General features: G+C 56.8%; 2 protein-coding genes across 6 annotated transcripts; both read right to left on the bottom strand.

Moving 5' to 3' along the window:
* Positions 1 to 321: 321 nt before the first annotated feature.
* ATP8B2 (ATPase phospholipid transporting 8B2) lies at positions 322 to 21126 on the bottom strand. Of its 5 annotated transcripts, none has more exons than XM_074318363.1 (29): positions 20936 to 21126; positions 19989 to 20098; positions 18542 to 18609; positions 16333 to 16391; positions 15907 to 16020; positions 15681 to 15779; positions 15425 to 15486; positions 15257 to 15329; positions 14953 to 15023; positions 14635 to 14714; positions 13378 to 13536; positions 13042 to 13130; positions 11580 to 11776; positions 8539 to 8747; positions 7677 to 7720; positions 6745 to 6910; positions 6398 to 6586; positions 6129 to 6244; positions 5882 to 6046; positions 5686 to 5797; positions 5449 to 5554; positions 5226 to 5370; positions 4850 to 5033; positions 4466 to 4689; positions 4121 to 4204; positions 3572 to 3817; positions 3283 to 3421; positions 1396 to 1526; positions 322 to 1079 (listed from the first exon to the last, which is right to left on the bottom strand). In XM_074318363.1, coding segments are annotated over exons 2-29 (3612 nt in total). In that variant the 5' UTR covers positions 19991 to 20098; positions 20936 to 21126; the 3' UTR covers positions 322 to 800. The 5 variants fall into 5 exon arrangements, with proteins under 5 accessions (XP_074174464.1, XP_074174465.1, XP_019568845.1 ...); XM_074318364.1 differs by having other exon boundaries at positions 20037 to 20098; XM_019713286.2 differs by lacking the exon at positions 19989 to 20098.
* Positions 21127 to 21307: 181 nt separating this feature from the next.
* On the bottom strand, positions 21308 to 24825 carry AQP10 (aquaporin 10). The gene is made up of 6 exons (XM_074318776.1): positions 24667 to 24825; positions 24166 to 24292; positions 23514 to 23651; positions 23283 to 23401; positions 22813 to 23030; positions 21308 to 22352 (listed from the first exon to the last, which is right to left on the bottom strand). Exons 1-6 carry the CDS (start codon positions 24757 to 24759, stop codon positions 22208 to 22210), a joined length of 840 nt encoding a protein of 279 aa, XP_074174877.1. The 5' UTR covers positions 24760 to 24825; the 3' UTR covers positions 21308 to 22207.
* Between the last annotated feature and the right edge of the window lie 1785 nt (positions 24826 to 26610).

Raw genomic sequence — 26610 nt, 5'->3', positions numbered from 1 at the left:
ATAGGAGCGTGCTGGGGGAGGGATAGCTCTTCACTCTCAAGGTGAGGAAGGAGACGGGACCAGACCCTCCTTTATACTCTCCCAACACCCTCTGGCTGACAGGCAGGCACCTCCTGCCTGGTCAGCCTCACGGTCTCACATCGGGACCTGCCACTGGAGGGCCAGCCCCAGCTGTGGCTCCGCCCAAATCACTCCACATCCAGCCAGGTGGGGGCGCCTGTGCGCCAGCGTCCTCTTCCCCAGCAGAGTTAAGACACCCACCACCACACAGAAGTCACACAGAGGCCTCCTCCACTTGCCAAATAAAAGACGAAACCAAAGTGGACACAAACACAAATCATGGAGAGACATACACAATGTGAGGGGCCCAGCGGCCCCAGCAGGCCTCTGGCTTCCCGGCGTGATACATTCTTGTGTAATTCAGGAACGGGGGCTCGAGGGCCCCTGGGGGGAGCGGGAGTAAAAAAAAAAAAATACAGAGACTGCAGTCTCCCCGTGGGTTCCCAGGCAAGGCCGGGACAGACCCAATCTCTCACAGTTTTTTCTCATTTTTGGTTCCACATCTGGTCCCCCACTGAGGCAGGTTCCTTCGGCCCAGCCCCTACTCTGCCCTCGGGGCCTGCCCCTTCGGCCCTCCTGGCTACTGGGAGGACCCTCGGTGGGGGACCAGCAGGACAGAGTCCACCAGGAAGATGGGACAGGCAAGGGACGAGGCCCGCAGTTCTTAGACGCGGTCCTGTCGGCGGCCGGCCTGCCCTTGGTGTTCTGAGCACTGGCGTTAGGCGTCCCATTCCCAGCCTTCACCCCTTGAGGGGCTTGTCGGCCCCTCCACTGGGGCTGCTGGCACTGTCACTCTTCTTCCGGCGCAGGCTCTCGATCCAGCTGGAGCTGGAGCGGGCGGTGAAGCTGGAGAGAGCCAGGGAGCTGAGCCGCATGTTTTTCCCAGACATGATGAGCTCCCCGAAGCCCTCCTGGTGGGAGAAGGCATAGCCCGAGCGCCGGGACCCTGTGCGCCCCACGCGTCGCAGGCAGCGGTGCTGGGCCTTGTGCTTCTTCCTCACCAGCTGGGTGTAGCGGACCTGATGGAGGGGACACAAGAGGAACCACTGTCAGTGTGGCAGGGTCACACACCACCATCATCACCACTGCCACCACCACCGCCACCGCCGCCACCACCACCACCACCGCTGCCGCCATCACCACCGCCACCACCGCCACCGCCGCCAGCCGCCACCACCACCGCCACCGCCACCACCACCACCGCCACCACCGCCACCGCCACCACCGCCACCACCACCACCACCACAGCTGCGAAGGGGGCTCGGAGCTCCAGGACGGAACATCCGGCCGCATGGGGTATCTAAGCCGGGGGCTGTGACACACCCAGTGTCTCACCGTGTCGGAGAGGTCCGGCTTCAGGTTTAGTTTGAGGAATCGAAAGGCAACCACAGGTAGGATGCAGACGACCGTGGTGAGCGCGATAGTCAGCCATACTGTGGGCTGGGCCAGGGTGTTCTGCGCGTTACCTGGGGACGCAGACGCATGGGCTCAGAGGCCTCACAGAGCAGACAGTTCATTTTTATCCCTGCCAGCCCGGCACACCCAGCCTCACAACCTCAGTCACCCTGGCTTCCTGCTCCTCCCTGCTCCCCAAATGCACATCTGACTCTAGCTCCAAATCTGACTCGAGCTCCAACTCTCCCCAGAACGTCAGACCTGCTTCTGGAACTGCCTCACCTGACATCTCTGTGGCACATCCAACAGGCATCTCATTCCACAAGGCCAAAAGCAAAACAAACGATTGCGTCCTCCACCCCAACCTTCCCCAGCTCAGGAAATGCCCCCCTCACTCAGCTGCTCCCATAAGAACCCTGACTTTGAATTCTCTCTCTCAAACCACTCATCCAATCCATTGGCTCCATTTTTCAAAACACCTACGGAATTCCAGCACTTTCCACGGTATTCCAAGCCATCGTCGTTTTCACCTGGATTACTGCTATAGCCACCTTTCTCTCTATACTTTATCATCCATAAAACAGTAAGCGTGATCCTCTAAAAACATAAATCAACTTATGGCATTTCCTTGCTCAAACCCTCCAATTGCTTCCTACCGCATTTAGATTAAAATTCCAAGTTCTTCCTTGGACCTAAATGGGCTTGAATGATCTGGACCAACTGTCATCTCCCTCTGCTCCACTGCCCCGGCCCTCCTCTCCCACCTCCACTTCCTACACACATGCACACGACACACACACACCACACACACTCCTCCACTGCCGACATCTTCGCAAGCCCCCACCTAAGGCTTCTGTATCCCTGTTCCTTCTTCCTAGATCACGCCTTCCCTTTATTCCGATTTCTCTGTGCCAGTGTCCCTTCTTCCAGAGGTCTTGGCTGACTACTCTTGTCCCTCTCTACCTACCCTGCCTGATGTTTTTATAGGACTTATTAGTTCCAGACGTTGTATCTGTTAACTTGTAAACTGTGTGTCTTCGTCACTGAAACATGAAACCCGGGAGGGTGAACTGCTACATCACAGCATCCGGAACAGTGGGACCAATAGCAGGGGTTCACCAAACACCCACGGGACGGAGAAATGAAAAGGTCTAAAGAAAAGGCCAAGACCTGCAAAGGCATCTCTCACCTCATGCTTCCTGCCAGCCCCACTGCCACCCACCACGGCCGCCCTGGCACCAGCTCCAAACAGCTATACACTCAGTCATACAGTAGCATCCTCGCTGGCCACCCACCACTGCCAGGTTCCTTCTTCTAAAGTGATCCTTGGATGCCATTCCCTCTCTCTCCTCAGGGTAAAAAAGAGAGAGAGAGGGAGGGAGGGAGACAGAGACAGAGACAGAGACAGAGAGAGAGAGACAGAGAGAGAGAGAGACAGAGACAGAGACAGATTCCTGGCAAGTCAGATGCAAAGCTCATTCTGGAATCTCCCTGCCGGATCCTGGCTCCACTCCCAGCAGCCTCCTGCGTGGGACGATCCCTCGCCACCCCACAAGCAGTCACTTTGCTGACCGTGACACCTGCCACCCCTTGCGGCCCTGACCTCACACAGCCTGGCAGGGCTATTCTTCACTCTTGGGGACATGGCAGCTCTCTGGGGGCGGTGCCCGGGTCACCTGCACCCAGCTGTCCCCCGGCCCCTTGAAGAATACCTGGCACATAGGAGGGTTGCACACATGTTCACCACATGCGGACTGGCTGCCTCCCTGCTAGTCCCAGAACAGGTGTGACTCCTCGGTGATGCAAGAGGAAGCCCCGGGGACTCACCCACAAACCGGAACTGGTTGGGAAACATGCTGAAGAGCCCGTTGCTATGCATGGCGAAGAGGATAGTGAAGTACACGGCCAGGCTGCCCCAGATGAAGAAGTGGTTGATGGCCGTCCAGTAGCCCGTGTCCAGCCCAATCTGCACAGAGCAGCAGCTGTCACGGCCAGCGGGGCTGTCACCCCCAAACCCCATCTCCTCCCAAGAACAGCACGCCGCGCCCAGAGCGGCCCCGGGGACAGAAGGCTTGCTCCTGGCAGAGGGGACGGCGGCCCCTGGACTGCTTCGTACCTGCACGCTGACCACAATGACCAGCGAGGTCGCCACGGTGACGGCGAAGGACTGGTAGTCAGCCAGCTGGGTGCCGTCATCGCGGGTGGCCTCGGCGAACACCCCGTAGGGGATGAAGAACATGAGCACGGAGGTGTAGATGCCCTGGGCGATGCAGATGAAGAACTCCCGCTTGTTGAACAGCAGGTTCAGCTGGCCAGGCTCGTATAGCTTCGGGTACTCCATGCTCCGCTGCTCAGGGACGTCCTGCCAGGGGAGGGAGGGCCGGGGGCACGCGCGGGGCTCAGACGCTGCCACTGTGACCCAGGACGGCGAAGGGCGGGCCCTGTCCCTGCTTCCTCCTTTCTACATCATTTGACAGCCAGATCCAACCTCCAGCAAACTGCCCCCCATCAGCCTTTGTCCAGCAGCGAGCGGAAGCAGCAGCCACACACTGCCCAGCGGGAAGAGCCGCCCCTCAGGGCACGTGTCACATGCTCACCGCCATCACTGTGACTCCTTCACAGCGGTGTCCTCCCCAACCCACGTGAGCGTCAAACACCCCCGTACCTGATCGAAGACCCCCATTGCCAGGACCGGGAGGGAGGTGTACACGATGTTGTAAAGGGTGATGAAATACTGGTCATAGACGGTCTGGAAAGAGAACAGCGAGCGACAGGAGTGAATGCTGGGTCCTCCTTCACCACAAGTCAGGCAGAGGCAGGCGGCCAATGTGCAGCCCCAAGGAATGTTCTGGAACTCCCTCTCCACTCCTTCAATGGGCGTTTTTATTTGTTTTTAATGCATGAACCTGACAAGAGCTAGGCCCCAGGGACTGAGCAGGGACCAGAACAAAGGCAGTCGCTGCCCTTCAGGAACTCAGACAGGCCCACCCGTGGGCCAGGAGCTCCGTACCTGGGCCGAGAAGCCGCAGAAGAAGCCGAACCAGAAGTGGACCATGGTGAAAGCAAAGTTCTTGTAGAAGAAATAGCAGAGGAACTTGCACATGCGCAGGTAGGACCAGCGCCCGTGCACCAGCAGGAGGCGCTGCAGGAACTTGAACTGTGAGAAGGAGTAATCTGAGGCCAGGACAGCCTGGATCCCTTCTTGCCCGCTGATACCCACACCAATGTGGGCCGCTGCAGAGACACGAGGGGACAAGAGGGTGACAACGGCCGCACACTTCAGAACAACCCCACCAGCGTACAGCCGCCCTGCCCCTCTAGACTGCCCTGATCCCCTGGCCCTTGTGGGCCCCTGTCCCCCACCCTCCCACCGGCCGACGCAGCCCACACTCACTTTTGATCATGCTGACATCATTGGCTCCGTCCCCGATGGCAAGTGTCACGGCCTTCTTGTACTTCTTCACCAGCTCCACCACTTGCGCCTTCTGCAAGGGGGTCACCCGGCAGCAGATGACAGCTTTACAGGCACAGGCCGTCTCCAGAAACTCCAGCTCCATGTCCGCCTCTAATGCGTGGGCCTGCAACCCAGAGAACCCTGAAGGAGCCCCGGCCTTCCGCAGGAGACCTGGGACTGAGTGCCACCTGGTCCCCTAAAGACCACAGCCCCTCGGAGGTGGAGGGGAAATGAGAACAAGACAAGACAGAAATGCCATTGAGAGAGAAGTGCTCTCCAGAAAGACACCACCCAAGCTGAGGATGGCGACACTCACCAGGCTGTGCCCGTTGATGACCAGGGCATATTCCCCAGCGACGGCTTCCAGGACAGACGTGAGCTTGGAAGAAGAAAGCTTCTCCTGGTAGGTGAAGCCGTTACCTACGGAGCGGGATGTGTCCATCATCTTCTCCCGGGCTTTCCTGTGGGGCAACGAGACCGTGGTCTCCCAGGCCAGGAGCGGGGACTCCAGCCCAACAGGCCCGGGCAGCCCCGCACACCTGAGCTCCTCCCGCACTTCCAGGACGGTGTGGCCTGTGACGATGAACACCTCTGTCATGTCGTCCGTCAGCATCTTACAGGAATAGCCGATGTTCACAGCCGTCTCTATGTAGAGAGGATGCACGTGCTATGGGCAGGCCCCCAACAAGGCCAGCACGCTGCTGCCTGATGGCCAAGGCTCACGCGGAGCCAGAACCCAGCGGGGCTGCAGTTCCCCGCGCCCTGGCGGCTCTCACCTTGCTTGTCTCCAGTCAGCACCCATATCTTGATGTTGGCCAGCGTCAGCAGGGCGATGGTCTCTGGAACCCCTTGCTGCAGCTTGTCCTCGATGGCCGTCGCACCTAGCAGCTGAAATACCCCACGGGTCCCTGGCACGAGAGTCCCAGGCACGAGCCGTCCTCTCCCACCCGGGACCCGCTCCACTGCCTGTACCATCATGTCGCTCTCGATCTCCTCGTAGACACTGGCCAGCCTGTCCTCCCGGTTGTCCAGGGCCAGGCTGGCCTGCAGTCGTCTGTCAGCCCAGTCTTCATAGTATTCTTCATCCAGGTCCTTATAGGCCAGTACCAGGGTCCTCAGCCCGTCCCCTGCATACTCCTGGGGGCAGAGCCAGCAGTCACCCCTGCCCCCACAACATGACAGCAGCAGAGCCCAAGGCCCCGCCCATCCTCACACCTACATTCAGGTGGTCAGTGGTGGTGTTGAGCAGCTCTTGGGTGGAGGGGTGCAGTCTATCCAGCAGGATGGTATCGGCCCCTTTGCAGTACAGTCGGATCTTCCCCTCTGGATTCCGCACTGGGAGCGAGGCAAGGGGGGGAAGTCCCAGAAAAACGCAGCAGGTCAAGACACCAACCTCAGCATATCACCAGGGCCACCCAGCACCCCTCAGCTAGCCAGGCCTGAATGCGCCCCGAGCCCCAAGTGCTGGCAGCCAGGTCCCGGCCTCACCTATGACCGACATCCGCTTGCGGATGTTGTTGAAATCCAGGATGGCCAGCAGCTGGTACGTGATGGCTGTGCCCATCTCGTGGACAGTGATGGTTTTGGGGGTACGAGAGCGGAACACGAAACCAAAGTTCCTGGCTGCGGTGACGAGGGCCCCCTCGTCCGGGGACTGCGCTTTATAGTACAGCTCCCCTGGGTGGGGAGGAAGAACACGAGAGGCTAAGTGGCCCTCCCTCAGCTCCCCCCGCGCCCCGTCCGGGAAGCCCCAGGCCGGCCGCACTACACAGCAGAGTCCAAGTTGAAAGGCACGGGTCAGGCAGGGGAGAGCACAGGCCAGCTCCGTGGCTCACCTTCGTTCTTTTCTTCTGACATGACAGTATGACACAGGGAGAGGAGGCGGAAGAACTCGTGAGTGTGGGGGTCCCCCGCCTTGACAGCCTCCAAGAGGGTGGGGTCCCAAAATAAGAACTTGTTGTCGGCCAGAGGATTGAAGGAGAAGTCGACGGGTTCAGGCCTCTGGGGCAGGTAAGAGGACAATTAGGAGAGTGGGCGGCCGGGCGGCCTCCCAGGGAAGGGCTGTCCCCGCCCTATTGTTCCCTGTCCTTCCCACTCTTGGTAGGCGTCTCCACTGTGGACCTCAACATTCCCACTGCTAAGTTATAGAAATAGTTTAACCACTATGCTGTGCGCCCGAGACTAATACCGAATGTCACCTGTCATTGAAAAAGAATAGAAGTAATAGTAATTAAAAATAAAAATTTTTAAAAAAACAAGGATCTGCCTAAGACAGAAGCAGGAAGTCAGAGTTAGAGAAGGGGACTGGATGATGGCGGCCGCGGCTGGAGCCATGGGGCCGGAAGCCAAGGACGGGGGACAGTTTCTAGAAGCTGCCGTAGAGGGGAATCGATTTTCCCCTGGAGACCCAGAAGGAACCAGCTCTGCAACCCCCGATGTGAGCAGGGGGAGAAAGTCCCAGAAAAACTCAGACAGGTGGCGACCCCCACCTCATCATATCACCAAGGGGCGCCCAGCACCCCTCACCACACACATATGACTCATTTTGGATTTTTGACCTTCAGAACTCTAAGATAACATGTCTGTGTTGTTTTAAAAGAAATACGTCAATTAAAGTGAAATTAAAAACAAAAACAAAAACAACTCCCTCTGCTCCCATCTCCTGACCAGACATCAAACACATCACTAACTCCACTGCTTGTTTCTGGTCAGGCGTCCGTTCTATGGTTAAGTGACACACAAAATATCAGTGGAGGCTGGATCTTACCTCTCCCAATTCAGCTTTGTGTCCCAGGACATCGAACACGTCCCCTACACACAGCAAGGACAGAGGAGAAGCAACATCAGGGCCAGGGTCCCCTCAGAGCAAGGGGAGAAACTGCAGCACAGAAACCCGCAACCCTAACCACTGAGCAAACGTCACACTGCTGAGGGGTGGGACACGCGGCACCAGGCACCCTGGATCCTCAGAACCCCAGAACTGAAAGTCACGGTCCCAAGACCCCCCAACAGCTCTCCTCCCAGGGAAGCTGCTAGTCCGCACAGGCTTCCCTGGGCTTCCCGCAGTGCCTTTCACCCCGTGGGCCTCCACAGCGACATGGCCTGACACACTGGCCAGAAGGCCCAGGTTAGTACAGAAAGCAGTTAGGAGAGGGACTCACTCTGCACAAAGGTCAGACGCCACACCCCCTGCCCCAAGCCATCCCAGCAGCTCAGACACAAGGCCATTGCCGCAGGGCCACACTGGAAAGACCATAGTCACATTCCAGAGACTCACAAGGCCCCTGCACAGCAACACAGGGAGATTCTAGCACTCCACCGGGGCAGCCAAGGTCCAACCTGGCCGTGACGCCCAGAGGCCAGTGTCTGGGGCTTCAGGTCAAACAGCCAAGGCGCTCCCCTACTGCCCGGAGCTGGGACCAGGGTGAGGGCGTCAGCAGAGGACAGGGAAGCTCGGTCGGTGTCTGCGTCTGGACACGGGATACAGACTGGACCCTTTCAAGGCCCCACGGAGCCCAGCAGGAAAGAAGTCAAAACCCAAATGTCAGGACAACTGTGGGGGCCCCAGTTCCTCTCTCTTTCCAGGCAAACTGCGAGCCGTCCCTCCCGGTGCCTGTGGCGCCACGTACCGTAGCTCCGGCCGTTGATGGAGCACTTGTTGAAGACCATGATGTTCTGGGTGAGAGTCCCCGTCTTGTCGGAGAAGATGTGCTCTACCTGGCCCAGCTCCTCGTTCAGCGTCGTAGTGCGAGCCTCTGCAGGCGTCCGCTTCTTTGCACAGAACATTTTCTTGTCCCAGTTGATGAAGTAGCTGTGGCCCAGGCGAATGACCTCCACACTGCACAGGGGACAGGCAGTAAGGCCGGGCGGGACGCGGAGGAGGTGCCCCCCCTCCCACGGGGCCTCCGCTGCAGGCCCTCCAGCTGGGACAGACGAGGACAGAGTGGACACCTAGGCTCAGGAACCTGGGGGGGTGGGAAGGGTGAGGGGAGCCTGAAGGTGGCCCGGCCACATACAGCCAGCACAGGAAGTCCCCAGCCCCGACCCTCTGATGCGCTCCAGATAAAAAGGTGCAAAGGACCTGGGCAGGTGGGACAGACAGCACAGGTGGAGGAGGAAGAAACAGGGACTGCAGACAAGGTACTTGACCACGTCTTACCTCAGGGCTAATAATACAGAAACCATGCAGAGAAAACAAGAGAAAATGCGAGAGGGAAGGGAGAGAAAAAAAGAGAGAAGTAATGAGGGTGCTGCATCTGCCACAGCCACACAGGCGCCACCACAAAGGGGGCCCCCAGTGGGGAGCGGAAGCTGAGAGGGCTCGAGTCCACCCTCCCTCTGACACGCTCCTCAGGACTCCACACCCCACTCTGTGGCTTTCAGAAAGAGCACGTGGCAAACTGAGATGCTGACTCTGGAAGGGGGGGACCTGACACTCTGGGAAATGACACCAATTCACAAGGGTGTGGTGCTTTCAACACCTCAGGGTCTGTTCACACCCTGCTTTGCCAGGTGATACCTTTGGGAAATGGACTGTCAGCGTTTCAGAAAGGACCCTGTGTTTAGGTCCAGTACAGCCAAGTGATGGGACCACATCTGGAACCCTGCTTCTGACCTGAGGCTGCTGTCAGGCTCCATCAACCAGGCAAAAACTGAGCTGGCTGGAAATAGCTCCATCGTCTTCTACCACTGAGCTGATCAAGCAGTTCCCCGCCTCCCCCAGACACACATGCTGTTCCCTTGATGAGACATAGAAAGAAAACTTTCTCAGGCATCTACCACTGGCTTGGACACAAAACACGCAGAGCAAAGCCCAAAGATGGAGAAAAAATTTGGCTGTGGGCAAGAAAGCATTTAAATAGTAAGGAAGAAATCATTTACAATGATAACAATACCTGTGCTATCACCCAGCACTTTAAGTTTTAAACTATTTTCTTTTTTTTTAAATAATTTATTTTTTTAATTTATTGGGGTGACAATTGTTAGTAAAATCACATAGATTTCAGGTGTACAATTCTGTATTACGTCATCTATAAATCCCATTGTGTGTTCACCACCCAGAATCAGTTCTCCTTCCATCACCATATATTTGATTAAACTATTTTCCAATCTAGTATCTTATATCAAGATGTCCCTTTGGAGAAGGTGGGCCAAGTATTATTATTCCCATTCTATATGAGAAAACCGAGGCCCCCAGCAACTGCGGAGTTGCCTGAGGTCACACGACTAATGAGAAGGCAGGACTAGCCCCCATCCTCTGAGTCCCAATGCTCTAGAACAACCCAGTCTGTACAGCCTCAGTACAGAAACACCATCTTCCATCTCTGCCATCAGTAGTACCGTGTTTCCCCCAAATAAGACCCAGCTGGACAATCAGCTCTAATCCGTCTTTTAGAGCAAAAATTAATATAAGACCCGGTCTTATTTTACTATAATATGAGACCGGGTCTTACATAATATAATACAATACCGGGTCTTATATTAATTTTTGCTCCAAAAGACGCATTAGAGCTGATTGTGCAGCTAGGTCTTATTTTCAGAGAAACAGGGTAAGATTCGGGGGCTAGTGGGAACATTGCAGGCTACCTGGGGAAGCTGTATGAACAAAAACATGACACGTGGGAAGAGTTCTGAGCGGCACCATAAAGCATTTCCTTAAAAATGTTGCAGGTCCCCTTGTCTCACTGCAAGGCGCTAAGTAGGAGAGAAAATTTCTCTCTCTGGCCAGTTCTTCCTCCCCCTCTGGCATCCCCACCATCCAGTTCAGCGTCAGTGGCCCAGGCCTGCTAACATCTCTTTGCCACAAGCAACCTTGAACCTATTCACGCATACCACTGCCTGCCAACACTTCTCAAAGTATCCTTTAGATTTTCTGTTTTTGTTTTTAAAGAATCCTTTAATGGTTTACTAAGGACGAAGGCCAGAGGCAAAGACGTAAGACCAACCACTAGGTTTCCAGCTCCCTACCCCACAGCCAAACTGTTCCCGCCCATTCCTAGGTCCCTAACTCCAAGCCTTTGTTCCTGGGCCTCTCCCCGGCTCCACTTGCACCCAACCCAGACACCACTCAAAGCCCGTGTTACAGACACCTCTTCAGAGATGTCCTCCCTGATTAACTGCTCCAGAACACATGCGCTTCCATCTGTCAGGGCACTTTGGGCCTCCCGCCTGGTATTGTGGTATCTCATACCATTTGTACCCGACCCCCCCCCCCCACAGGCCTACTTTTGAAGACAGAGGCCTCGTTCCACATCCCCGTATCCCCTTGCTGTCCACGTAAGTCTGTAGGTAGAATGACTTCTACAGGCCTTGTCCCCACTGTTTTACAACGTGTTGAGATTTTCCTTCCTCTGCTAGACCGTGGCTCCCGGAGGGAAAGCGAGCCATCCCAAACACAACTTCGTGTGTGACACGCACCTAGCGTGCTTCTCTGCACAAAGCTGGCATGCCATTAACCTGTGCCAAGGAAACCAATACGGTTTTCGTTCCCATACAGTCCAAAGGGCCAGGAAACCGAAGTGAGCTCTGCCCACGGAGATAATCAGGGGACATAAAGTGTTCACAGCACAGGAAGACGAGCACGTTGCGTTCCTTCCCCAGAAGTTCACCTTCCCAGACAAGGGACGCCGGCCCGCGGCCCACGCACGCTCCAGGCAGCGAAGGCGCATACCTGACATACAGCGATATGGGCACGACGGTGTTCAGGATGATGATGTAGGACCAGAAGGAGAGGAAGCCGGAGAAAAAGGCACTGTCCACGGCCTCGTCCCAGGGCAGGTACACCTGGAAACGCATCCCGACCTCATGCTCCCAGATGGCATTGCCAATGGCCAGGATCACCCCCATGCAGACCAGGAACCCAAAAATCTGCGGAAGAATGAGAAGCAGAAGCGAGCTTCCTACCTGAGCCGTCCAAAGCTCAGGCATCTTTAACAGGGTGGCACGCTCGAGGGGGAAGCGCCCAGAACTGGTGACAGACAGGTTCTAGTCTGGCCCCGACCCTCCGCTAGGGCTCCCGTCTGCATGACGGGGAAGCTGACACAGTTGTGTAGCTCCCAGTGCGACATCCTAGAACCCTTACGAGGCCTCAAAGTAGGGTGAGCTACTTTCAACATACCAAAGCAGCTTCCTGGATGGAAGTCACCCATCTACCCGACCTAGGCCTCCACAAGCCAACAACGATGCCAAGTGTCGGTCACGTTCACCATCTCATCCAGATTGCCCCTCCCCCTCCCCCCCGTTTTTTTTAAAACCAGAGAAACAAATTGTATTTCCATAAATGTATACTTCTTGATAGCCAAAAATCTTATAAAGCTTGGAGTCCTTGGGAAAGGATCCTAAGAAAGTTATGGAGGTTAAAAGAAAAAATTCGAGACCAGTCTGATTTCACACATCTCTTTGCAAACCGGCCTCGGCTCTTTAAGCTCTGGAACAAAACAGGAACCACCCTGGTGCCCAAGGACCAGCAGGGGGCGATGCGAGCCTCTGCCTGACACACACCAGCCTCCCTCAGGCTGGGTTTCTGCAAACCCTTTAAAGCCAGGGTGGAAACTGGCCCCCCAGCCTTCGCAAGCTGGCATGTAGGGGGCAGGCAGCAGGCAGTGGGGGTGTGAGCAGGGGAGGAGAGGAGGGAAGAAGAACCCGACAAGGAGCTCAAATTTCTAGCCAAACAAGAGAAGGATTCAGGAATCGCCAAAAAAACGAAAACAGAAACTTTTCCTTTGGGACCCTTCGCTCTTAGAAGTCAGGGGAAAAGACCCCATTCTCCATCCTCCAAATGGAAATTTTTCTTTTAACTCCCTCTCCGTCCCCGTGAAGGCCTCCTTGTCCTGGGCAAAAGCAAACAGGAGGTCACATGCTACACGAAGTCATCGTCGGAACTGGAATCCAGAGAAGGGAAGGCTTGTTTTAGCTTTCTTTAAGTTGTTGACTGACGCATGTTCCCAAGGTGTTTTAAAATAATATCTCCCAAGGCTAAAAGGAGCGTGAAATAAACACTGCCTTTGAGGGGCTGACCTGCCGGTGGCTTTAAAGCCAAAACCTGAAGCTTGGCTACTGAGCCGGGAGGAGAGGTGGGAGCAAAGGGAGAAACAGACAGGCCGGGCCAGAGCCCACGGGCCGGGAGGCCTTACCCAGAGCACCAGGGTGTTCATGAGGCGGTCAATACTTGTTCTCTTGAATTTCGTCCTGCCGCTGTTCTGCATCAGCTTAGTGTCAGGACCTAGAAAGGAAGCAGAAGGGCTGGGAAAGCCAAATAACCCATGTGCCTCCGGGCTCCTGCTGGGGTTCCCAGACTCAGGACATCAGGGTGGAAAGAGACGCCGGCTGGAGGAGAGGTTTGGTTTCAAGGCTGGTGAGTTGTTACCCCACACGCTGCACCAGCCCACGCAGCCTCCTCCCACGTGCCTGAGGACACCACGGCTGAGGCCAAGCCTTGCTCTTCTTTCTTTGGACCCCAGGAGGCTCACCTGCAAAGATGACCAGGCCGAAGCACCACTCGGTGTTTCGCAGCACGCAGCCCCGCAGCAGCATGTTCTGGTTGCTCAGAGGAAACTTGTTCTCCTTCCAGTAGAGGGCGCCACTGAATTTGTCCAGCTTGTTGTTGGGAGGCTCGCAGATCACTTCGCCTTAGGGAAAGGGAGACAGGAGTGCCTGGGGTCAAGGTGCAGTGTAAGCTTCACCCCAAGACGGCAAGACACAAAGAGCCCCTAAGGGAGACGGTGCTGGCACACGGCCCGTCCACACCCTGATGGTGGGTCTGTGGACTGACGCCACTTTGGAGGAAAGGAAACAGGCAACATGAACTGATACTAAAAGTACACACACCCTTGGACCCAGCAATCTACAGAAATAACGGCACAGATCACAAGGGTTTTTATTGAAGCATTATTTAAACAGCAGAAGACTGGGAACCACTGAATGATCAGGGAACTGTTGAATAAATTATGACATATCAATCCTACATAATAGTATACAACTATTAAAAAGACTGAGGTCAGGGGCGGCCGGATGGCTCAGTTGGTTAGAGCATAAGCTCTGAACAACAGGGTTGCTGGTTCGCTTCCCACATGGGCCAGTGAGCTGCGCCCTCCACAGCTGGATTGAAAGAGCAACAACTTGGACTGATGGGCCCTGGAGAAACACACTGTTCCCCAATATTCCTCAATAAATTAAAAAAAAAAAGACTGAGGTCAACTTCTTTAAAGTGATATGAGTGATAAGGTAACGGTGATGAATTTCATAGGTAGCGAAAGGCAGGTTGCAGAGATTTGGTTACAGTATGCTCCCGCTGATTTCTGTTCACATGTTTGTATCAACACAGAAAAGTGTAGATGAAAATACACCCAACTGCCAGTCGAACCGGCTCCCTAAGGACGGCAGAACTGGAGGGTGGGCGGGCGTTTTCCTATACGCACTGTACAGCTTGTCTTGTTAGATAGAAGGAGCATATATCACTATTCTGAACTGAACAAGAATAAGAAATAAAAAGCTGAAATTCTCCAATATGCACAATAAGGATGGAGCTATCAGCCGTGAAGATCTCTGGAAATGACCATCAATTCAAAAATGAGCGGTAGCCACCAGACATTCCTGACCCCCGCTCCCCCACCAAGAGTCCAGGACGCTGCATAAGCACAGCTACAGGCCAAAAGGACAGAGTGCAGTTTAAACCCCCAACCCAACCACTTCCTCTACCTGAGAGCGGCTTCTCTGAAGTTACTCACCATCGAACTTGGCAAGCTTGCTGATGTCTCCCAATTCCGAGGTGACTGCAATTGCCTGACGCACTTTCATGTTGGTCTCTCTGCAAAGGACAGTGTCCCTGAGTCCTGGCTCCCTTCCCTTCCTGTCCGTTCTACCTGGGAGCCCCTGACCATGGGGCATCACGGCCCCCATGCATTACTGGGTGAGCAATACTTCTACACACCCAAAGTCTTACCTAAAGTTTTCCAAAAGGTACACCCTCCACACCTTTCAAAATCAAGCTTTTTTTAGCCCTAAGGAGGCCGAAGGAGAGATGTGACACGGAGCACGCCACTTACCCATCGAGTTCTGCTGTCTCTATGTAACACAGCCCATGGGGCTCACTGCTGGAAAGGAGGAGGAGGTCCGCCTAGAGAGAAAACCCAGTGAAAAGCCAAAGACCCCGCCCTCCACCCCCCAAAGGCGTCTCTGATGAGCCCTCTTTCCACCAAGCATTCTCGGTTTGCTGAGCCCCAAGCACGTGAATGGCTAGAAAGGAGCCCGTGGCAAGCACACTAATATGACACGCAAGCTTCCCACTCAAAGCTTCCTTTCATGGGTGTTTAAGGGGCAACAGTAAGTCAGGAGACACTCATCCCTTACCGCCACAAACTGGTTATTTTCCAGCTTGATGATGTCACCAACACAGACATTCATCCACTGCTCCTGCTGGAGGCTGAGGCAATGAGAATGCGGGGAGGAGGTTGTCAGTGGCTGCAGATGCTCCCAGAGGACCCTCCCCAAAGCCCTCAGTCTCTGACAGACACTCACATTCCATTTATCAGCACCTGAGACTGACGGTTATTCACCTGGTTATCACTCTTGTGGCGGAACTGAAAAGAAGGAGACTAAGAAAGGTTAGGCACCTTCTCCTGCTCCACGGGACTTAGATGGCCAGTGGCAGGCAGAGCACGCTGGGTACCACCTGTTCACAGATCTGCTCTCCCCCTGCCCCGCCCCCCCGCCCCACTTCCCAGCCAAGATGTCTAGCTGGATGGGGTAATGGACGGCCGTGAACACAACTCACGTAGTCATCAGTGGCGTCTTTAACAGCTGTGATGGTGAGAACAAGGACCAAAGGCACGATGGTGGTGAACCAGGACAGGGAGGAGATCTGTGGGATCAGCTGAAAAGAGGAAAGAGAAGGCATGCCTCTGAGGCCCCATCCTGCGCCCTCTCCCGCCCTACACCTTTCTCTGCCTTCACTGTCTTTGGCTTTGTGAGTTGCCAGCGGTCAACCGTGGGTCACGTACCTGCAGAATGAGAAGGAACAGGAAGTAGGTGTTGGCAACTTCCTGGAACTGCTCAAACAGGTTGACAGGCAGGAAGGTGAGGATATTGTACTTGGAGGTCTTGATGCAGTTACTCTGTGGCCGTGGGAGAGAAGACAACGAGGCTGCCTCCTCCCCCCACGCTGCCCCAAACCTCTGCCCCCAAAGCCAGCAACCACAGGTGTGGGAGGGGGACCAAGCAGGAGAGAAGGGAGTCTCACGGGTCAGTCCGCTTCACTGACAGGTGAAGCCATGAAAAATTCAGCACGGTAGCAGATGGAGAGGGTGGCGAGGCCGCCTTCCCCTCCCCCAAGCAGGCTCCCATCCAGCCCCTCCCCCCAGCCTAGGCTGTGCCTCCCCTTTCCAGCTCAGGAGGAGGGTCCGCACAAGGAGTCTGGGGCCGCTCACCGCGTACTGAAATTTCTCGTTGTACTCCCGGTCATTGGCCCGCGCCCTCCTTTCTTCTTCTGCAACAGAACGGTGCTGCACTCAGGAGAAGCAGACTGAGGCCTGGCCTGGCACCGTGTCAGGCCCGCCCCACTCTGGGGGTCTTCCACTGGGGGCCCGTGGTTCTTTCCACCGTACACAGCTCTAAGGAATCAGCGCCACACCTGAGGTGTCACTAAATTCTTCCACCTCTCTCCACCAGCCTGACGGCTGGGCTCTGCAGGCATTACTCACAACACAGGACGCCTTCTTTCCTCCCCAATAACCAACCATCAAGGTCTTCCACTGGGGACACTCAGTTCCTCTCCCCATCCCTTTAATTAATACTTTAGGTACTCGTGGTCTTGGGAATCCCCAGAGGAAAGCAGCTGGAGCCACACAGCTTCCTACCCCTGGGAACCCCTGCAATTCCTGCCATAATGCTACCCTCCCCTAACCTGGGGGTAGGGTGGGTGGCAAGACGGAGGGTCACCGTGCCCTGGGACTGCTCTGCGGCAGCATCCCAGCCCCATGTGCGGTCCCTCTACAGGAGCCTCTGCTTGTCACATGTCGCCAGCAGTGGATTCTGACTGGCCCACAATGACATCACCTTATTTTAAAGCTCATCTTCAAGTAGAAGGGGGGGTCAGGGATATGGGTCATGCAGACTGAGACAGAGAGGCAGGAGGGAGGAATGCGATGCACTTGAAACAGTTGCTCTCTAACTGTAACCTTTCTCGCACCATCTGCACACATTTCCCCTACACAACACATTTGTCACTAACTGAGTCACAAATGAGCTACACCTGTCCTGAACCGCCGCAGATCTGGGACTGTAGGCCACCAAGTTCTGGGACAGAACACGGGGGTGTCCTGTGAAGGGTTCTCCGGCCCATCTCCCGAGGTCACCATGACCACAGGCTGAGGAAGGGCCCATCCTGGTTAGGCGGCCAACACAATGCCTTAAACCCGGCCTAGAAGCAAAGGCAGCATTTCACACGCCTCCCCTCACCCCCTCCGAAGACCCCTGCAGGGCACACTGCAGTATCAGAACCTGCCACCACAGCATCCTCTGCCTAACCAGAGAACTCCCTCCCGGCACTGTCACTTCACTCCCAGAAACTTCTCCAGAGGGAAGCCCTCTGGCTGAGACCCCTGCCCAGTCATGCAAAGGGAGAGTTAGGGACGGGACCCTTCGCAGCCAGGACCTCTGGGTCTGGAAAGGAGAGGTTCAGGGAAGGTTGGGGGAGGCTGAGGACAAGCGAATGTGAGGGTAGGCGAGGGAGAGTTCTGGGCTCGGGAGAGCTGCCTGTCGCTGCCTCCCGTTACCTGTCCCCCAAGAGGGTTTCTTTCGGCTCCAGGAGGGGGGCGCCCCGGCCCGGGCCCACTTCTCTGGCATCTCCTTGGGGACCGTCATGATCCCGGTTTGAGCGGGGGAGAGCGGACGGTCTGTCAGTCCGTCCTTGGGCTCAGCGGCGCCGATCGGGCGGCCCCCCGGGGAGGCACAGGAGCTGCGGCCGCTCAGAGGGGAGCCCCGGCCGTCGGGCGCGCGCCCCACCTGCAGCCCCGGCCATCCTCGCGGCCGCCCTCACCCGGGACGCCGCGCGCTCAGCTGCGCTGCACCCACCGCCCCCGAGTCCCGCGGACACCGCGCACTGAGCGGCCCCGAGCGCGGCGCGCACGCCCTGGGCTCCGCCCCCGCCCGCTCCGCGACTGCAGGGCCGCCGCCAGCCAGCGCCGCGTAGGCGAAAGCCCGCGCCCAGCCCCGCCTCCGCGCCCGGCCAATGCGGGTGAGGGGACTGCCGGCGTTGTCGGGGGCAACCGCTTTCGTCCCACCCCCACCCCCGCCCGCAGGAAGACCAAGACCGCGGGGTGATGAGAAAAGGAGGGGAGAACGGAGGGAGGAGACCAGGAGGTGTGAAGACGGAGGGGCGAATGGAAACACAGCTCCCCAGGGTTCCCAGGCCAGGGTTCCCCGGTGCGGGTCTGCGTGTTTGGGAGTGAGGGGCAGGTACTCAGCACCCGCCGGGGAAACCCAGCTCAGGGATCCAGGGGAAGAATTCGGTTTCCCAGGCTCCCCTAGGCTGGGTAGAGATTGCAATCTATCCTCCTTCAGACACACTCCCTTTGATCCCTGAGCCATAACACCCATTCTTGATAGTCCCAGAGACACCCCCACCTCCTGTCTTACCTGGGGGGCGCTTTTTTGCACACAGTGCCATCTCACCCAGCAAGGTCCCAGCAATCCCATGGGAGACCCTGCAGGAAGGTGACATGTGCGTGAGGTCAGGAAGCTGAGGGTGACCCTTCAGTCCCCTCTTCAGACTCCTCCTGAGTGCCCTCTTCTTCAGATCTGACCTTGCCCTCCCTCCCCGGCCTTCCCCCCTACACCCCACCAGCACTATTCTTACTGCCCTGATGGGCCCCTGAGAAAGACAGGACGTCCCCACCACCTCTCCCCGTGCCTCTTGGAGAACGTGAGAGGACTGACCGTGTACAAAACCCAAGATGTGCTGGGAAAGGCGGGGGCAGTGAGAGGAGGCCAGATATTGATGGGAGGGGCACAAGTACCCATCCCAGGGACAGGGGATGCCCCCGCATGCCCTCTTGGTGGCAATGAGTGGTGCCTGTGTTTGCTGGAAAGCAGAATATGCACCACAGGGTGGGGTTGAGGGAACACAGCCAGGAAACACCTGGCAGAGCATCAGGAAACAGGCTCCACCCTTCTCAAAACTTTACAATCCTCCCATCCCCCCACGACTGGGGCTCCCACTGTCACCTCCTCCAGGGGAGCTCACATTAGAATCATGGCCTTCACTTCCTGCATGCTGTCCCCAAACCACTTCCTCTAAGTCTGGGTCAGCCACCCTCTGGACAAGAAGAGGGGTCTTCCCACCCCCAGCGGGAGCTGTCCCTCTCCCTCCCAAGCCCAGTCAGGTCAGCACGGCAGTGGGTGCAGGCGCAAGGAGCATCAGTCAGATGGACCTCTGCTTCCTTCCATCTTCCCAGGTCCTTCCTTTCACCTAAAAAGGTAAAAGGTCTGGCTTACAAGACAGAGCCTCAGCCTGGCCCAAAGGAAACTGCCAGCCAGGTCTTGGGTTCTCTTGTCACCTCCTCTTTCTTTGTCTGGGTGGAAAACCTTCCTCCTCTTCGGTTCCCTGTCTCCAGCCTACTGGGCACACCCCACCAGCCTGTCAGCTCCAAGAGATACTAATTGCCTGTCTGCTCAACCTCTATAATTACAGACTCTGGCCACAACCAGTCACCCACACCAGTCCTCTCTTCACAAGCTCAGACGCTCTTCCTGGACCCCAGATCAGGCAATCCTGAAAGCCAGAAGTCCGTTTCCTCCCTGACCCTTCCCAACCCTGGCAGGCAAGGGTGCCTGTCTCAGGGAAAAAAACCTCATCCACATTTTAGAGATGCCAAGCCCTCCCTCAGGGCCCCCAGCCAGGGTCTCCACCCAGAATAGAGTGTGAGTCATGGAAGGGTGGGGTGCGAGGGGAGAGGTCAAAGGAGAGGATGCAAGGGTGGGCTTCTCAAGTCCCACAGCCAGCCCCACCCAGCCAGGGAGGCAACCAAGAAACCACAGATCCGGCCTTGGGTCCTAGCAAAGAGTTAATGAAGGAGCCACACACATGTTCAGGAGTCAGGAGTCTGGACACCGACCAGGAAAGTTCTTTTACCTCCAGGACCCTGGGGAGACTGAACGCTGGCTTGGCCCCAGACCTCATCCCCTCTGGGGGCCCTGGGAGGAAGGGAAAGGGAGGGCGAGACCTGAGAACAGGGACCCCTCTCACTTCTCCTTCCCAGTCTCACATAGTCTGTCAGGGCCATTAGCCACGTCGCCCTGCCCCAGCCCCCTCTGCAGCCACATTTGGGATAAAAATAGCTGCTCTGGGAAGAAGGCAATGGTCCACGGAGGAAAAGGCTCCTCCTGGAGGCCAGGCCCCTGCTCCCTTCCAGCCCAAACCCAGGAAGGCTGACCCCTCCTCTCAGAGGAGGCTGGCAGGGCTATCTGTGGGCCGCTCAGGGAGACAGCAGGCAGTGCAGTCCAAGACCCCCAGCTCACCTGCCACCGACACCACCCCGGGCCACCTTCCACGGCGAGGACAGAACCCAGGACTCACTCCCCAGACCTGAGCGCCCAGAGCTGCACCTCTCCGGCCCAGAGACGTCCACCTCACAGAGACAAAGCCTACCAGCCCCCAACTCCCTCTCCAGACACCCAAACCCTGGGACCCCAGTTACTCCTCTCAACCCAACTCTGTGGGCGGCTCTCCCCCCTCCGCTGCTCCGCTAGCTTCTCTTCCGCACGCCCGCGCCGCTTACCTGGTCTCCACGCGCCCCTTCAGCACCCCATCCTCCCATCTTGCAGACAGCCTTCCAATCCGCCCATGCTCCGGCACCCGGACACCCCCTGCTCTCCAGTCACTCCCTCCTCCGTCTCACTGGCTGCCGACTCCCTGTCCGGTCCTCCCCAACCCACACCCGCCTCCCGGCCCCTCCGGCCCCGAGCCCCAGTCCGCAGCCGCATCTGCCCTCCGCCCGCGCTCCGGGGCTGCCCCGCCTCGTCCGGCCTCACCTCAGCGCTCAGCGCTCGGCGCCCGCCCCGGCGGCCCCGTCCCGGCCATGCCGGGGGCTGGGGCGGGGGGCGCTCGGCTCGGCTCCCCGCGGGCTCCCGCCCCCCAGCTGCAGCCCCGCTCCCCCCGGGGCCTCGGCCCGCTACTTTGTGTCAGTTTCGGCCACGGCGGGGCGGAAGTGACGGAGATGGCGGGAGAGGGCGGGGGGCGGGAGGGGGTTTTGGGGAGAAGGAGGGGAGGCGGGAGTCGCCATCTTTGTGCGGGGCAGGGGGAGGGTCTTAACCCTTCCGGGGTCCCCACGGCGAGGCCGCGTGCCCGCCCCACCCACTGCCACCTCCATCCCGCCTCCAAACATCAATCAATCAAGGAGGCGAGACGGCTCCTGCTTTATTCGGCAGAAAGGGAACTGGAGAAAGCTGCCTTCCCCGCTAAAAGAGCGTCTTCTTCGGGGAGGGGCGCAGCGCCGGGGCAGCCGGGGCCAACGAGCATTTCCCTCAGCGCCGTCTCCCCTGAACCCCACTCAGTCCCCTCGCAGCCCTCTGTGTCTTGGCCTTCTCCCCTCGCCCTGGCTCATCTCGTCGTGCGGCATCGTCCTTGAATGACAAAGCCCGGTGTGTCTGGGACTGGGTCGTGCCTCCGTGTCCTCCGCCCTGCTCTCCGGGTCTCTAGGCGTTTGCACCGCTGTGTTCCACGGCCGGCCCTGTCCCGTCCCCCCCACCCCACCACGCCCCCTTGGTGGAGGCAGTTTCCCCACTCGTTCCTACTACCTGGGGGTGGCTGAATCTAGGGGCGGCGGCGCTAAGGTTACGAGAACTGGGACTCAGGCAGTGGGGACCAAGCTTTGGCGAAAGTCCCCGGGGTTATGCTCCCCCACAGGATGGTCGGCCCCCGCACCCTGCAGATTCCCACATCCTTCCCAGTCCGGCTTCCAGGGTGAGCACCCTCTGGCGGCTACTTTGAGGAAGTACGTTCCAGGAAGCCCGCGGGCTCCCAAACCCGGCTTGGGGAGCGGGGGATGAAGGCTTGGGTCCATGGACCATACCCTCCTCCCTGCGCAGGCAGCGTTCCCAGTTTAGTAGGAGGAAGCGATGCCTAGATGAGTAAACAGAAGCTGCGCAGGGCCTGGTGTCTTAATAAAGAGAAAGAATGTCTTGTCACCAAGCCTGGGTCTCTGGCCCTCCTCGGGGTCCATGAGGGAGGTGAGGGCTGTGGTGCCAGAATCATGGCTTACACTCTGGCATCTAAGCTGAGGCAGCCGTTTCCCAGTCTGAGGCTTAATGTTGCACCAACTCTAGATCCTGAACTGAGTCTGAGTCCTCAGGGTGATGCAGAGCCACCAGCAGCTGGTATGTCGCTGTGCCAAGGGTGGCCCCCACCAGAGGGGCCACCACAGGCACCCACCACCAGCCATTACCGGCACTGCAAGAGAAGGACAAAAGGGAGGTTATCAGGGCTGACTCCCTCAGACTTCCCCTGAAAGACTGGGAGCAATAACAAGCGCATCCCCTAAAGCAGTTCCGGGGGTGATCCACCCCAGGAAGAAGGTGTCTTGGCATCAAAACATAGTTCTTAGAGAGGAGCTGCCCCCAGGAGAACTTGGTCCAGCCTCTTGCCTTAGGGAATTACCTGAATATACCCATTTTGTTGATGAAGTCACTAACCCCCGAACAGCTAATATGAGTCCAGGAACACAACCTCTAAATCGTACTGTTTCAGTGAAAAAGGTGGAGGGGGGAAGAGGGAGTCAGGAAGAAAGGGAGAACTGGGGCTTAATGGAGAGTCCCAAGAAGCCAAGAGGAGAGAGCTGGGGACCCAGAGACAGCGCCCTGAGCAGGGGGCGGTGAGTGGAGGGACAGCACCAGGGGAGGCCATCACCCACCTGAAGACTTCAGGGCCCCAACCAGCCACGTAGGTGAAAAGCCGTGGGCCCAGGTCCCGGGCAGGGTTGAGTGGGAACCCACAGTTGGCACCCATGGATAGTCCGATGGTCAAGATCAGCAGCCCCACGGCCACGGGCTCCAGGCCTGCAGGCACTCCCTTGTTCCGTGTATCCAGGATGGCCAAGAGCCCCACCATCAGGACCCCGGTGCCCAGAACCTTGCAGGTGACAGAGGCGCAGGGACTCCCATCAGCTGCCCAATGCTCTATCTGCCCTCTCTCACCCAAACTGTCTGGGCCACCACCCCATGTCATCCGACTTTGTCCAACATAGGCAGCTGGGATGGGGAGGGGGTGCAAAGACAGGCCCAACCCTCCATCCCCTACCACCCAGAGCCTGAACAAGAGGCTGGGGCCCCAGAGGTCAGGGGCAAAGTTCTAGTCTCTCCCAGGTGTCCCCCTCACACGTACCTGGTCCAGGAAGCCGCCACTCAGGGTAAGATAGGGCGCAGGATAGGTGGCAAAGATGGAAGCTGTCTCCTTGGGGCCAGTCACTGTCAGGTTCCCACCTGTATAGTTCTGTAGGGCATCTGCAGGGGCGGGAGATGGGGGAACACCCAGGATTTCCATCTTTGCTCACTCAAAACTGTTCCAAGGATCCCCTGCCCACACATCGATGCCCTCACTGTTGTTTCCTGTTACCATAGTAGAGAGCATAGGTGGCTCCGGACGCACAGAAAGCAGACAGTAGCTGCACGAAGACGTAAATGGGGAGCTTGGCCCAGGGGAAATGTCCCAGGAGACAAAAGGCCAGGGAGACGGCTGGATTCAGGTGGGCCCCTTCAGGGATCAAGAAAAGAAAATCAGCATCCATCAAGCATCCCTGCCAGGCACTCACCAGGTAACACTGCTTCTCCTCCCCACTCTGAAGGCAGATGCTACTATTCCCATTATATAGATTAGGAAGCTGAGGCTCAAGGTTAAGCAACTTGTCAAGGTCATACAGTGAAGCCAAGGTTTGAACCTGGGACTGTCTGCTCTTTCCACCACAGCCCTTGTGTCTCAAGGCTCCGGGCAGGGGCAGCTGGTGGGGTCCTGAGCAAAGATGAACCCCAGAGGGCTTCAAGTAGGGGACACAAGATAGTGCCAACCCTTACTATTTTGTCATAGATCTTTGTCTAGGAGGATGGAGACACATAGAAGGAGGAGGGGCTGGATGGGGCCAAGTGCATAGCTCAGTCCAGGGCACCGGTCAAGCTCAAGGAGATAATATCCATGAATCACCTGTCACCGTACACCCACACTCACAGGCACAGTCCTACCCAGTCTAATAAGCAGGCCCCACCTTCCTCACCTGAAACGTTACCACCCACGTAGATGGCCAGCATAACGGCCAGAGAGCCAGCCAGAAACATGGTGAAGAAATTGCCTTTGGTTTCTCCACTGGTGACAGCCTGGGCCACAGCCCCCTGGGTGAAGAGCTGGTGGGGAGAGGGAAGGTGAGGAGCCAGAAATAGGGCGCCTGGTGGACCAACGGGGGACAGAGACTGGGAAGGCCAGGGGAGGGCCAAGAGAGACAACTTATGAATAAATTTGAGGGATCAGCACAGAAAGGAGAAAAGCAGAAAGAGGGAAGGGAGAAGAAATGGGAGAAGTGGAAGGAAAGGAAAGAAAGGAAAGGGGGGGGATGGAAAGGCAAAGGAATAAAGCTGAGGGAGTAGGAGAGGAATGCAAGAGACTGGAGGGGGGAAAAGAGGAAAGATGGAAGCAGGACACCCAGAGGAAGAGACAAGAACACCAGGAGGCACCCAAAACTTTTGCCCACTCCGTTTCCTTCCCCCATCACCCTGCCTACCATGAGCACAAACACGCCCAGAAACTCTGCCAGACACTGTCGGGCCAGGAGGTTTCGGATCCGGAGCCGGCCCTTGACTCCCGCTAGGGCCATGGTGAGGACACCTGTCTCTGGTCAGCGCTCCCTCGGTCTGCACAGGCACTCTGCTGCTACTCAGATACTGCCTGGCAGGGGAGAAGATAAGGAAAAGACTTTAAAACCAATTAATGAGCTCAGCTCTTGAACAGCAGCTCAGTGTATCCACATGAATCTAGGGAGTCTAGATAAAGGGAGAATGTCCACAAGGGCAGGCTCTGGGCACACGAAAGCCTGGAGTGCACCCCGCGCTGTCTCCTCCATCTCCGCTCCCCCTGGGAGTGGTCTCCTGCTGTGCTGACAGGTTGGGGAAAATCCCATGCTGCACACACCTGAGTTCTCTTGGTCCTTTTGCTCCCAGCCTGCAGATGAGGGTGTTGAGAGAGCCCCCGAATTCCCCAAGCCCACGCAGCTAGCTAATGGCTGAGTCTGAATTCAAATCCAGGTCTTCTGTCTCTCCATCTGCTATCCCACAATGCCTCTGATGTGGAAAGTGAAGCCTTTCCTCCAACTATTTGGAGGTTTGGAAAACTCAGTAGGCATCCAGAGAGACTGGGCTGAAGGCCGTAGGCTGCAGGAGGGAACCCCACGTGAGGAACACCTGGACATCCTTCACGCAGGTGCTCACCTTGATGACAGAATGACTGCTCTGGCTTTGTCCCCTGCCATGGCTCCAGAGGGCTTCGCACCCACGCGGAGCCCCCCCTGCCCTTCTCGGGATGTTGCCACTCTTATCCCGCATCCCATCCTAGGGCTTCACATCTCAAGCCTCCAACTAGATTAACTCAACTACCAATGGCGTTCTAGACACTGGAGAAACAGCGATGAACAAGACATAGTTCCTGCTCTCCCAGAGCTTACATCCTAGCAGGTGGAAACAGACAACATACACATGTTGAAAATCCTGGGTACAGTTTATGAGGTTCTTGAGAGCCGGGCCATGAAACGCCGTGGGCTCTAGCACAGTTCTGGGTGCACCTGTGTGCAATAATACTTCTTTACTGGGTTTCATGGCTACTGTGGTGCTCCCCCCAGGTCCCCTCTATGGGGCCAATGGACCCATTCCCCAGCGGCTGGGAATCTCAGACGCTGAGAGCACACAGCTGCTTCCCTCAGGGCAATGCTTTCTGTGGCAGGAAACTGTCTCACCCAAGGTTATTGCCCTGCTGTAGGGCCCATGACTGTTTGGTGCAGGGACCACTAAGATCTGATCTCGTCAGGATTTTTGGACAAAGGATTTGAATTAACACTGATAGCTGAGAACTCAAAGTTGGCAGCAACCAATTGCAACTCAAAGGATCAGGACTCACTTTACGGTGATACTCGCTTTATTGCACTGGCCTGGGACTGAACCCGCAATGTCTCCGAGGTCTGTCTGTATAGGTTTGCCTTTCCTGCCCAGAGGGTCTCAGCTAGTCCCATTCTGCAAGGACTCACAGTAAAAGGGGTGTGGCCGTGGGCATGTAACCAAAAAGTCTCCTGGTCTATGCTGCCCCATTCAGAGGCCACCAGTAGGACAGAGCAGTTTAATGGCCTCTTAATGACATAGATATGGTGCCAGCTTCAAGACAAAACCCTATGCGGATGGGGAACCACCCTCCAGGACACAACATATACCCTAAATCAATGACCGCTGTAAGATTCTGTGTCCCCAGGAAGTAGATTATGTGGGTCTGGGAATTCATTGTATGGGTCTAGGATAGAAATCAAGTAGCCTTCACTCACCTTCACTCACAGTGAACCAGGGGGGGAATTTGAGGTCTAGGGGTCCTAGAAACCAGACATGGAATTCTTCCTCGAAGGATCACAGTAAGAATCCTTTTGAACTTTGGAGTCTTTGCAGCAAGAGACAAGCAGGCAAGAAACAGA

This window comes from Rhinolophus sinicus, linkage group LG14 (assembly GCF_036562045.2).
Source record: "Rhinolophus sinicus isolate RSC01 linkage group LG14, ASM3656204v1, whole genome shotgun sequence".
Lineage (NCBI taxonomy): Eukaryota > Metazoa > Chordata > Mammalia > Chiroptera > Rhinolophidae > Rhinolophus > Rhinolophus sinicus.
Note: the sequence above shows the minus strand (reverse complement) of the source record. Positions and strands in the feature narration are given on the sequence as shown.

What these genes read in the sequence shown, in the direction of transcription:
- ATP8B2 (XM_019713282.2), bottom strand. Translation starts at nt 17,767, where the DNA reads ATGACGGTCCCCAAGGAGATGCCAGAGAAGTGGGCCCGGGCCGGGGCG. An exon ending in CAGGTGCTGATAAATGGAAT is followed by an intron (nt 15,330 to 15,424) that starts GTGAGTGTCTGT and finishes TCATTGCCTCAG; the next exon opens with CCTCCAGCAGGAGCAGTGGA. An exon ending in CAAGCGGATGTCGGTCATAG is followed by an intron (nt 6,245 to 6,397) that starts GTGAGGCCGGGA and finishes CCTCGCTCCCAG; the next exon opens with TGCGGAATCCAGAGGGGAAG.
- AQP10 (XM_074318776.1), bottom strand. Translation starts at nt 24,759, where the DNA reads ATGGCCCTAGCGGGAGTCAAGGGCCGGCTCCGGATCCGAAACCTCCTG. An exon ending in CACCTATGCTCTCTACTATG is followed by an intron (nt 23,402 to 23,513) that starts GTAACAGGAAAC and finishes CCGCCCCTGCAG; the next exon opens with ATGCCCTACAGAACTATACA. An exon ending in GTGGCGGCTTCCTGGACCAG is followed by an intron (nt 23,031 to 23,282) that starts GTACGTGTGAGG and finishes GTCACCTGCAAG; the next exon opens with GTTCTGGGCACCGGGGTCCT.